An 8,666-nucleotide genomic window follows, 5' to 3' on the forward strand; every position below is an offset into this window, starting at 1 on the left:
GGATGAGAATCGTGATCATGGCAATGGGCAGAGAGCCTTTAACAGAGGCTTGCAGAGAGCCTGACCGTGCTGCCTCCCGGGAGTGTCACAAAAACCCCACAAAGCAGAGCCTGTTGTCCCCATTTTGCAGACATGGGCACTGAGGCTCAGAGAGTTGGGATGGTTTGTCCACGGCCACGCAGCTAACCAGAAAGCTTTTACTGGATGCCTCTTGTGTGCTAGTCCCTCGGCTGGAGCTGGGGACCCATGCACGAACAATGAAACAAGCCCAAGTCTGTAGCACTAACCACACACACCCACTCGCACACTCACACATTCACACTCACATACATACTCATACACATACACACACTGTCTTAAACACACACTCTCACACATATACATACACTCACACACACATTCACACACACATTCACACACAATCTCACATACACACACTCTTATGCACACAGTCACACTCAGTAACACACAGTCACACACTGTCACACTCACACACAGTCACACTCACACATTCTCACACACATACATACAGTCACACACTCTCACACAGTCACACATACATTCTCATACACATACATTCACAGTCACACACTCACACACACTGTCACACACAGTCACACTCACACATACACACACATACACTCACACACTATCACACAGTCACACACTCATACTCACACAGTCACACACACTCTCACACACATACACACACAAACACACAGTCACACACTCATACTCACACAGTCACACACTCGCGCACACACGTACACATACACAGTCACACACTCATACTCACACAGTCACACACACACTCACAAACATACACACACTCACACACATGTACACACACAAACACAGTCACACACTCGCACACATACAGTCACACACTCATACTCACACAGTCACACACTCACGCACACATACACACACTCACTCACACAGTCACACACTCACACACGTACACATACACAGTCACACACATACACACACGTGCACACTCTCGCACACATACAGAGTCACACACTCATACTCACACAGTCACACACTCGCACACATACACAGTCACACACTCGCGCACACACGTACACACACAGTCACACACATACACACACGTGCACACACTCACAGACACACATGCCCACACACACACCGTTCTACTACTCCTGGGGCCTCAGTGTACCTCTCACTAAAGGGAGCCCAGGGCCCCAATTCCCTCTCTTGGAGGGGCCCTGAGTGGAATCCGGAGGCTCCAGAGATGGAACCCTCCCTGCCTGCTGCAGATGGGCAGCAGCCAGGCTGTCCAATGGCCAGGCCCAGGCAGCTCCCAGACACCCCCCAGACCCCCCAGCGTCAGGCAGGCCCCGCCCCCAGCTCACCATGAGGTTACCAGTGAGCTCGGTCTTGTAGGCATAGTCGAAGTCCGCCCTGCCCAGGGCCTGGATGGCCACACAGATCTGAGTGATGCTCTGGACGAAGGCCAGCTTCAGAGACACGTCCTGTGCCCGCACACAAGGGACAGGAGCCGAGGCCGGAGAGGCGTCAGGACGAAGAAGCCACAGAACCACAGCTGCAGCCCCGGGCCCGGAGCCCCCCAGAAGGCAGGGGGGGCTCCCTGCAGGCCTGCCTCCCTTAGGTGCCTCATGCCCCCTGTGGTCACCTGGCAGCTGGTAGCGTAGTGATGCAGGATCTTCTTAGTGATGTCCTTCTCCACGCGGGACAGGAGCACCCTTGGGTGGCAGTGGGCCGCCACGCTGCTGTACATCACCATGAGGGCACTCTTCACCACCTCCCTCCTCCAGGGGTGGTCACTCTGGAAGGGGAGCAAAGGAACCCTGGAAGTCCTGGCCTCCCGGCAAGGAGGTCCAAACACTCAAGGACCTCAGAGCAGCCCCTTCCCTTCCCCCTAAGCACCAGACTTCATAGCTGCCCCTCTCTCCCCATTCCTGGAATGCTCTTCGGGCTCAGCTCACGGGCACAGGGGACCCTGAAGGCCCCCCCAGGCCCTGGTTATTGGTGCTTTAGGCCCTCCCCCAACCACAGCACATGCCTGGCAGAGAGTGCGTCTGGAGTTCATGTATGTGAGCCCAGGCTGAGCTGGCAGCCCTGGGCCCAGATCTCCCTTGTATTTACTGCTTGTGGGACCATAGGAGAGGCCCTGGCCCTTCTCCTGCCCTCAGTGGCTCTTAGCAGCCAGCAGCCAGATGACCCCTGAGGTCCCTCCCAACTATAAGCCCAGGATCCTTTGTCCTCCCACCCCCACTGATGTAGAAAAGCTCCTCGAGGCCATTCTTCATCTCTCCCAGCACCAGGATGCAGCAGGTGCCCAATTAATGCTTACTGAATTGAATTAATGGTTTGAATCACTGACATGGACTAGGGGGTGGGGGAGGAGCCTCCCTGATGTCCACAGGCAGGGCTGGGTCTGCTGGTGAGGGGCCTGAAAGAGTCCCCTTCTAGTGTCTTCCCCAGCCCCCGACCCAAAATAGTCACTGAGTCTTAGCTCTGGGAGGAATTTCAGCAACCACTACAGCCCTCATTTTGTAGACAGGCAAAGTGGGGTACAAAAGAGACAGAGACCCTCCCCCACTTCTGACCAGTCCCCCTAAGCCTTGAGACCAGGGCGCACTGAGTCTGGCCTCTGCCTCCCCCCAGCCTCCACCTCCCCCAGCCTCTGACCAGGCCCCATAAGCCTTCTGTCCAGGGCGCACTGAGTCTGGCCTCTGCCTCCCCCCAGCCTCTGCCCAGGCCCCATAAGCCTTCTGTCCAGGGTGCACCGAGGCTGGCCTCCAGGGCCCGCTGAGTCCCCCCAGAGGCCTCACCCTCCAGGCACTGATGTGCCAGGAATCTTCTGTCTCCTGAATTTTCTCCTCAAACTCTTGGAGCACATGGAGCACAGTGACCACCTGAGCCCGGGCACAGAGCCCCAAGCAGAGGATGGCTCCCTGGAAAGGGGGACGAGGACAGGGAGGAGGAATGAGGAACAGAAGAGGGAGAACTCGGGCTGTTAAGCCAGACTGGTGGGGGCCTGGCCTCCGGGGCTTGGGGCACGGGGGTCACTGCTAGGCCGAGCCCCCAAGGTAAGCAGATTGCCAGCTCCCAGAAGAATCAGAGAACCCCTAAACAGCAGGCAGCTTTGGGAAGGGCCTCAGAGCCCATGAGCCCCAGCTGTCTCTGGCCTGGAGCCCCCTACAGTGCTCTGAAGTCAAGGCATCCCCCTTTGGGGCATCCTGGACCCCTCGGGCAGTCAGCCTGTGAAAGCCCATGCACTCACCTTTCTCCAAATCATGTTTTTAAATGCATAGCATAAGACACATAGGATTGCCAAGGAGGCCAATCTTATGGAAACAGTTATCGACATTGTTTTTAAACACGTTCACAAACCCCCCTAAGAACCCTCTTGCCCCCAAGGGCTCATCCAGCCTGGGCCTAAGGGCCTCCCCAAGGGAGAAGCTACTGCCTCCTGAGACAGCCTGGCCCAACCTGGGAGGGCTCCCACTGTTAAGAAGGTTGTTCCTGACCCCAAATCCAAATGTACCTCTTCTACTTTTACCCATCCCTGGTCGCCCTTCCAGCAGGGCCAAATGGAGCAGCTCTCGTGCCTGCCTGCCAGCCTTAGGAGGGCCTTCCCTCCCTGGGCGGCTATGCCCGATCACCAATGCCCAGTGCCCAGGTCACACATGCTGCAGCAGAGGACAGCCGCGTGAATGTGGAAGCCACCGAGCCGGGGCCTCACCTCTCGGTCAAAGTCGTTTCCGTAGTCTGTCTTGTGCAGAAGTTCCATGAGCTGGGTCTCCACCTTGTCAGCCTCCTGCCCGGCGGCCAGGGTGAAGCCCAGTGCCCGGTACAGGAAGGCCTGGAAGAAGGCCAAGAAGAGGGAGTAGAGCCCGTGAGGCTACACATCCCGTCCCCCCAAAGGATGGAGCCCAGAATTTCATCATCTGAGGAGACTAGATCCACAGGCAGAGACCTTGACAAGCGCCAGGACCAGAAGCCCCCAGACCAGGGCTCTGCCCCCCAACAATGCTGGCCGACATCTCCATAGAGCCTGGTGACCAGCCCCATGCCAGAGGACTGACAAGGCCCTACAGAAGCAAGGGGCTCGGGGTGCAGAAGGAGACAGACACTGGGCCACCTGCTTTGAGGGACTGTTCCACTTTGTCCCAGGAGCAAAGCTTGTTCCTTTAAAGGATGTAAATCTAAAAACTGCTTCAGATACATGATCTCTCCTGAGTCTCTCAACAGCTCAGGGAAGGCTGTGTGGGCCAATGGACTTGGAGTCCAAGGACCCGAGTGTGAATCCCAGCTGCGCCCTGGGAAACATCTCGCCTCACGAGCCTCAGTAAAATGAGAGGGTTAAACTAAACGTCCTCTGTGTCCCTTCAAGCTGCAGCTCAATCCTAGAAGTAGGATCATTCTACAGATGAAGACACTGAGGCCAGAGAGGCCCCAGAGAGGGCAAGGAGCTTGTTCAAGGTCACACAGGAAGGTCGTGATGCCTACCTGGAGGGAAAGTGCCCTTGGGCCCTCATTCTCTGTGGATGGGCCCCCATCTGTGATTCACCCTTGTCACCACTTACTGCCAGAGCCTATTTCACAGGGACATAGACCGTGCAAGCCAAAAAGAACACCAGTGATCACTGAGTCCAAAGCCCTTATCTTAGAGATGAGGAGACTCCGGGGATTGGAATGGCTGGCCCAAAGTTACCCCGTGCCCCCGGCAGCTCATTCCCCCACACTAGAAAGCTCGCCCACCAGCCACCTGTCCGAGTGCCCCATTCCCGTCTGCCTCCACTGACAGCAGCCCCAAGCACTGAGCCTTCTCAGGACAGGCAGGGAGAGAACCTACCTTCTCCACCGAGGGGCTCTCGTAGCTGACGATCTGGTGGTTCAGCTCCCGGCTCAGTCGCAGACTCCATGTGGTCCCCTGCGTTCTCTTGAGGGAGTTCCTCAAAAACTATGAACAAGACAGATAACCTTCCTAGTCTGGCTGGTCGCCAGGGACTGAGGAGTGAGACAGGGATCATCCCTCAGGTACCCTTAAGACACTTAGTAACCCTGCTGACAACCAGAGTGGTGATTTCATCGGCCTAGTGAAATCCCAGCATGGGCGATTTCCTCCACCAAAGCCGATCAATCAGCAGCTCTGCTCTGAGCCTCAGAAGAGTAGCTGGGGCACTGAGAGTGACTTGTTCAGGATGTGGGGCCCTAGAAGAAGAAGGGGCCTCAGAGGTCACAGAGCCGGGGTCAGAGCCCAAATGGAACCCAGCTCCTCTGACACCCCCCTCTGTCCACTGGACCCAGTGGCCTCCCAGGCTCCAGAGTTGTCACTGTCCCCAGCACACCCTCCTGCCTCCCAGACACTACAACAACAGTGACAAAGATACCAACTCTCGGCATTTCCCTCATGCCTTAAGGCACTTTACGGACCTTGCCCATGGGCGCCTCACGAGAGCCCGGAGCGGTACTTGTTACCAGGCTGTTCTCATCTCCTTCTTACAGATAAGGAGAACGAGCCTCAGAAAAGCAGAGCGTCTGTCTGCGCGATCGAAGCCGAGGCTCTCTTGACGGTAAGTCCACCCCACGCACACACCGCTGGGGCACAAGGGGCCCTCCTGCCCACCTCCGTCAGAGCCAGCTGGTGCACTCCACAAGGCAGGTGTCTGGCCAACATCTAATGAGTACTTAGTGAGGGAAGCCTCTCGGGCTCCCCAAAGACCCCCAGAGCCCAGGGCTGCAGGCCATCCTGGGTGGGCAGTAGGCCTGGGTTCAGCTCCCACCTCTGCCTGCATGACCCTCAGTCTCATCTGTAAAATGGAGGGGCTGGACTCTGAGGCTTCTTCTGGCCTAGTGCCCCTCCCCAACCTGGACCAACACTCCAGCTCCTTCCCCCCCACCCCAAGTACCTGGATCAGCTTGTCTTCCCAGGTTTTTTGGTTCCATGTATACTGCGTGTGCTCTACAGAAAGAATGGAACAAGCAGACGTGAGCACCTGCCCTCTCCTGGCCTCTTAACCGGCGGTGACAAGGGATGAGCAGCCAGCCACACAAGCAACAAGCATTTATCAGGCACCTGCTGCGTGCAAGGTCCTTCCTAAGCAAGGGGGTGCCAGGGAAAAATGAAACGGTCCCTGCCCTTCCCAAGCTTACATTCCGCTGTGGGGAGAGCACATGCCCATGAAGGGAGATACAAGGAGAGGGGATGGAAGGCAACCTCAGAGGAGAAGGCTGCAAGGAGGGAGGTGTGACAGCACCAAGAACCCACACTTCTGGAGCGGCCTTGACGGGCCTCCTGACGACCCCACAGGGGACAGATGGGGAAACTGAGGCTCTGTGATGGCGAGCTGGGGAAGGGGCATGGTGAGAAGTGGCGAAGGGACTGCAGAATTGCTGCAAGAAGGCCACGGCTAAGAGCCAGGCTAGCAGGGCAGGCAGCAGCCTGGGGAGAAGCCGGATCCCCAGGTCCCACAGAGTCCTAGACAACAGAGCAGCCGGCCACGGCGGGGCTTGGCAAGTCAGGAAGCAGCCAGCGGCCTCGGACTCCCAGGCCCAGGTAAGGACACGGGGGTCAGGATTCAGGGTTACTGCTGTGCTTGTTATGTATGTTGTCTAACACGCCCAGCCTAGAATTGGAGCCTCATCAGTGATAATGCATGAGAATGGCAAGGGGCGCCCGGAAGACAGAGAACCCGCCCATCCTCTGAAGGGAGTGTCTGCACCAGACAGGTGACTACAACCAGCTTGGCTTCTGTATCCTTGCACAAGAAGGGCTGAGTCCGCTTCTGGCCAGAGTGATCGCTTACTGTGGATTTCCCTTAATAAGTTTCTTTTGAGCTGGGGCAGCTAGGTGATGCAGTGAATAGAGCACCGGCCCTGGAGTCAGGAGGACCTGAGTTCAAATCCGGCCTCAGACACTTAACACTTACTAGTGTGACCTTGGGCAAGTCACTTAACCCCAATTGCCCTTCAAAAAGCAAAAAAAAAAAAAAGTTTCTTTTGATACCAGTTCTGTTTTTGCTTTTCCAACAGTCCTCCAGCTAAGGAAGCTGACCAGGGGGGGATCAGAGGGGACTCGGGCAAGGCCACCCAGTGCCCAGTGTCCAGGGCAGAGTCCACACCTAGCCCAAGTCAACACACATTGATTAAGCACCTATTGTGTACCTGGCATGTAGGAGCCTTGTAATCAATGCTCACTGATTTCGCAGGGGAGTGGGGAAAGGGCAAAGGTATATACCAAGCACCAGCCATATGCAGGACCTGCTTGAAGGACCCCTTCGGAGGCTGCCCCAGGTGCCTTACCTTCCAGGTACTGAATCAGAGTGGGAATCTCGACTTCCCAGAGGTCCGCCATGGCGGGGGCAACGTTCTGGTGCAGGGTCTTCAGCAGCTGCAGCATGGCCACACCGCGGCCCTCCCCCTTGTACGGGGCTGACAGAAGCACCTGCAGGGGGGACAAGGGGAGAGAAGGACAGCTGAGCCTGCCATCTGAGGGTCCCCTCAGGAGACACCAGGCCATTTGGGTGGGGTAACCAGGCGAGGCGGGGCTGGGATGGAGGGGGTGGGGTAACAGATTCAGGGTCCTGGGCTAGACTGAGAAGTCACAGCTCTGAGCCAGGGATGCAGGCTGTCCCGTCAGGGTCCTCACCATGAGACACCTGCTCTCCCACTCCACATCTGGTCCCTCCCTCCCTCCTGCGCACAAAAATGGCCAGAGTGTCCAGTCCAAATGAGTCAAGGGCATTTGGAAATGCCGCTGAGCTCCAGACATCCCCTGCCAGGGTGGTCTGTATCTCGGGGTCTCCTGGTACCCTGCCCACTCACAGCCACCTCCAAAGGAGCTTTGCCTATAACGAAGTCAGGCAGGACCCCTCCCTCGTGGACACTGGGGACCTGAGACAGACGAGCGAATGCGGCCCCGTCCAGTCGGCAGCACCATGCCCCCCGCAGGGCAAGCCCACTCACCAGCAGCCTGGCCAACAGCCTCTGAGGAGCAGGGAGTCCCACTAGAAAGAAGAGAACAAGCCACAGTCACGCTCAAGGCCAGGCATGGGCCGTTTGGGGCCACCTCGGCACCAGGCAGGAAAGCGGCTTGAGGGACCCCAAGAGATCCTGTTCCCAAACATCTCCCCAGGGACTCGGTCAACACCAGGCACAGTGGAAATCTGGAGGCAGTGGGTGGCAAATCTAGTTAGACCAACCTGCTGTGCCACATGCCCCAACAGATTCCAAATGGGCAAATTCTCCCAATGCAATAGGACACCACACCATTCAAACAGCTGCAGGAGAGCGCAAAGCTAAGGCTTCCACATCCGAAGACAGAGAGGACTCCTCCATCTGTCAGTCGGCCAATCTCCAGACAGCTCCTCCGAGTGAGAATATGAATGCCACAGTCCGGCAGTCCCTGGTGGCGAGGGCCTGCGCTCTCGTGGGAGAGGCAGCCAGTATGGACGTGAGGACATAGAGATTGAACACCATCGGCGGAGATCAGGACAGGCTGCCTGAGCTGTGTCTCCAAGGAAGGGAGGGACTCTGAGGGAGGTAAGCAGGGCATGCACTCCAGGCATGAGAGGTAACTGATGTAAAGGCCTGGAGGCAGGAGATGGGGGCTGTGCATGAAAAACAGAGAGAAGACCAGTCTGGGTGGATCACAGATTGGGGGGGGGGGGGGG

The 8,666-nt window shown here is 57.1% G+C and overlaps 1 protein-coding gene across 1 annotated transcript in view; it reads right to left on the reverse strand.

The window, feature by feature from the left end:
• MROH2A (maestro heat like repeat family member 2A) overlaps positions 1–8,666 on the reverse strand; it is a 51,941-nt gene that overhangs the window by 23,450 nt on the left and 19,825 nt on the right. The window contains exons 14-21 of the mRNA XM_069083219.1: positions 7,960–8,000; positions 7,297–7,438; positions 5,904–5,956; positions 4,847–4,954; positions 3,734–3,853; positions 2,820–2,942; positions 1,658–1,810; positions 1,377–1,496 (exon numbers count right to left, since the gene is read on the reverse strand). Of these exons, the coding sequence (XP_068939320.1) occupies positions 1,377–1,496; positions 1,658–1,810; positions 2,820–2,942; positions 3,734–3,853; positions 4,847–4,954; positions 5,904–5,956; positions 7,297–7,438; positions 7,960–8,000 (860 nt within the window). The remainder of the gene's footprint in view (positions 1–1,376; positions 1,497–1,657; positions 1,811–2,819; positions 2,943–3,733; positions 3,854–4,846; positions 4,955–5,903; positions 5,957–7,296; positions 7,439–7,959; positions 8,001–8,666) is intronic.

The sequence above is a fragment of the Petaurus breviceps genome, unplaced genomic scaffold (genome assembly GCF_028583685.1).
Source record: "Petaurus breviceps papuanus isolate PSGF00001 unplaced genomic scaffold, PetGlider_PUasm1.0 173, whole genome shotgun sequence".
In the NCBI taxonomy this organism is placed as follows: Eukaryota; Metazoa; Chordata; class Mammalia; order Diprotodontia; family Petauridae; genus Petaurus; species Petaurus breviceps.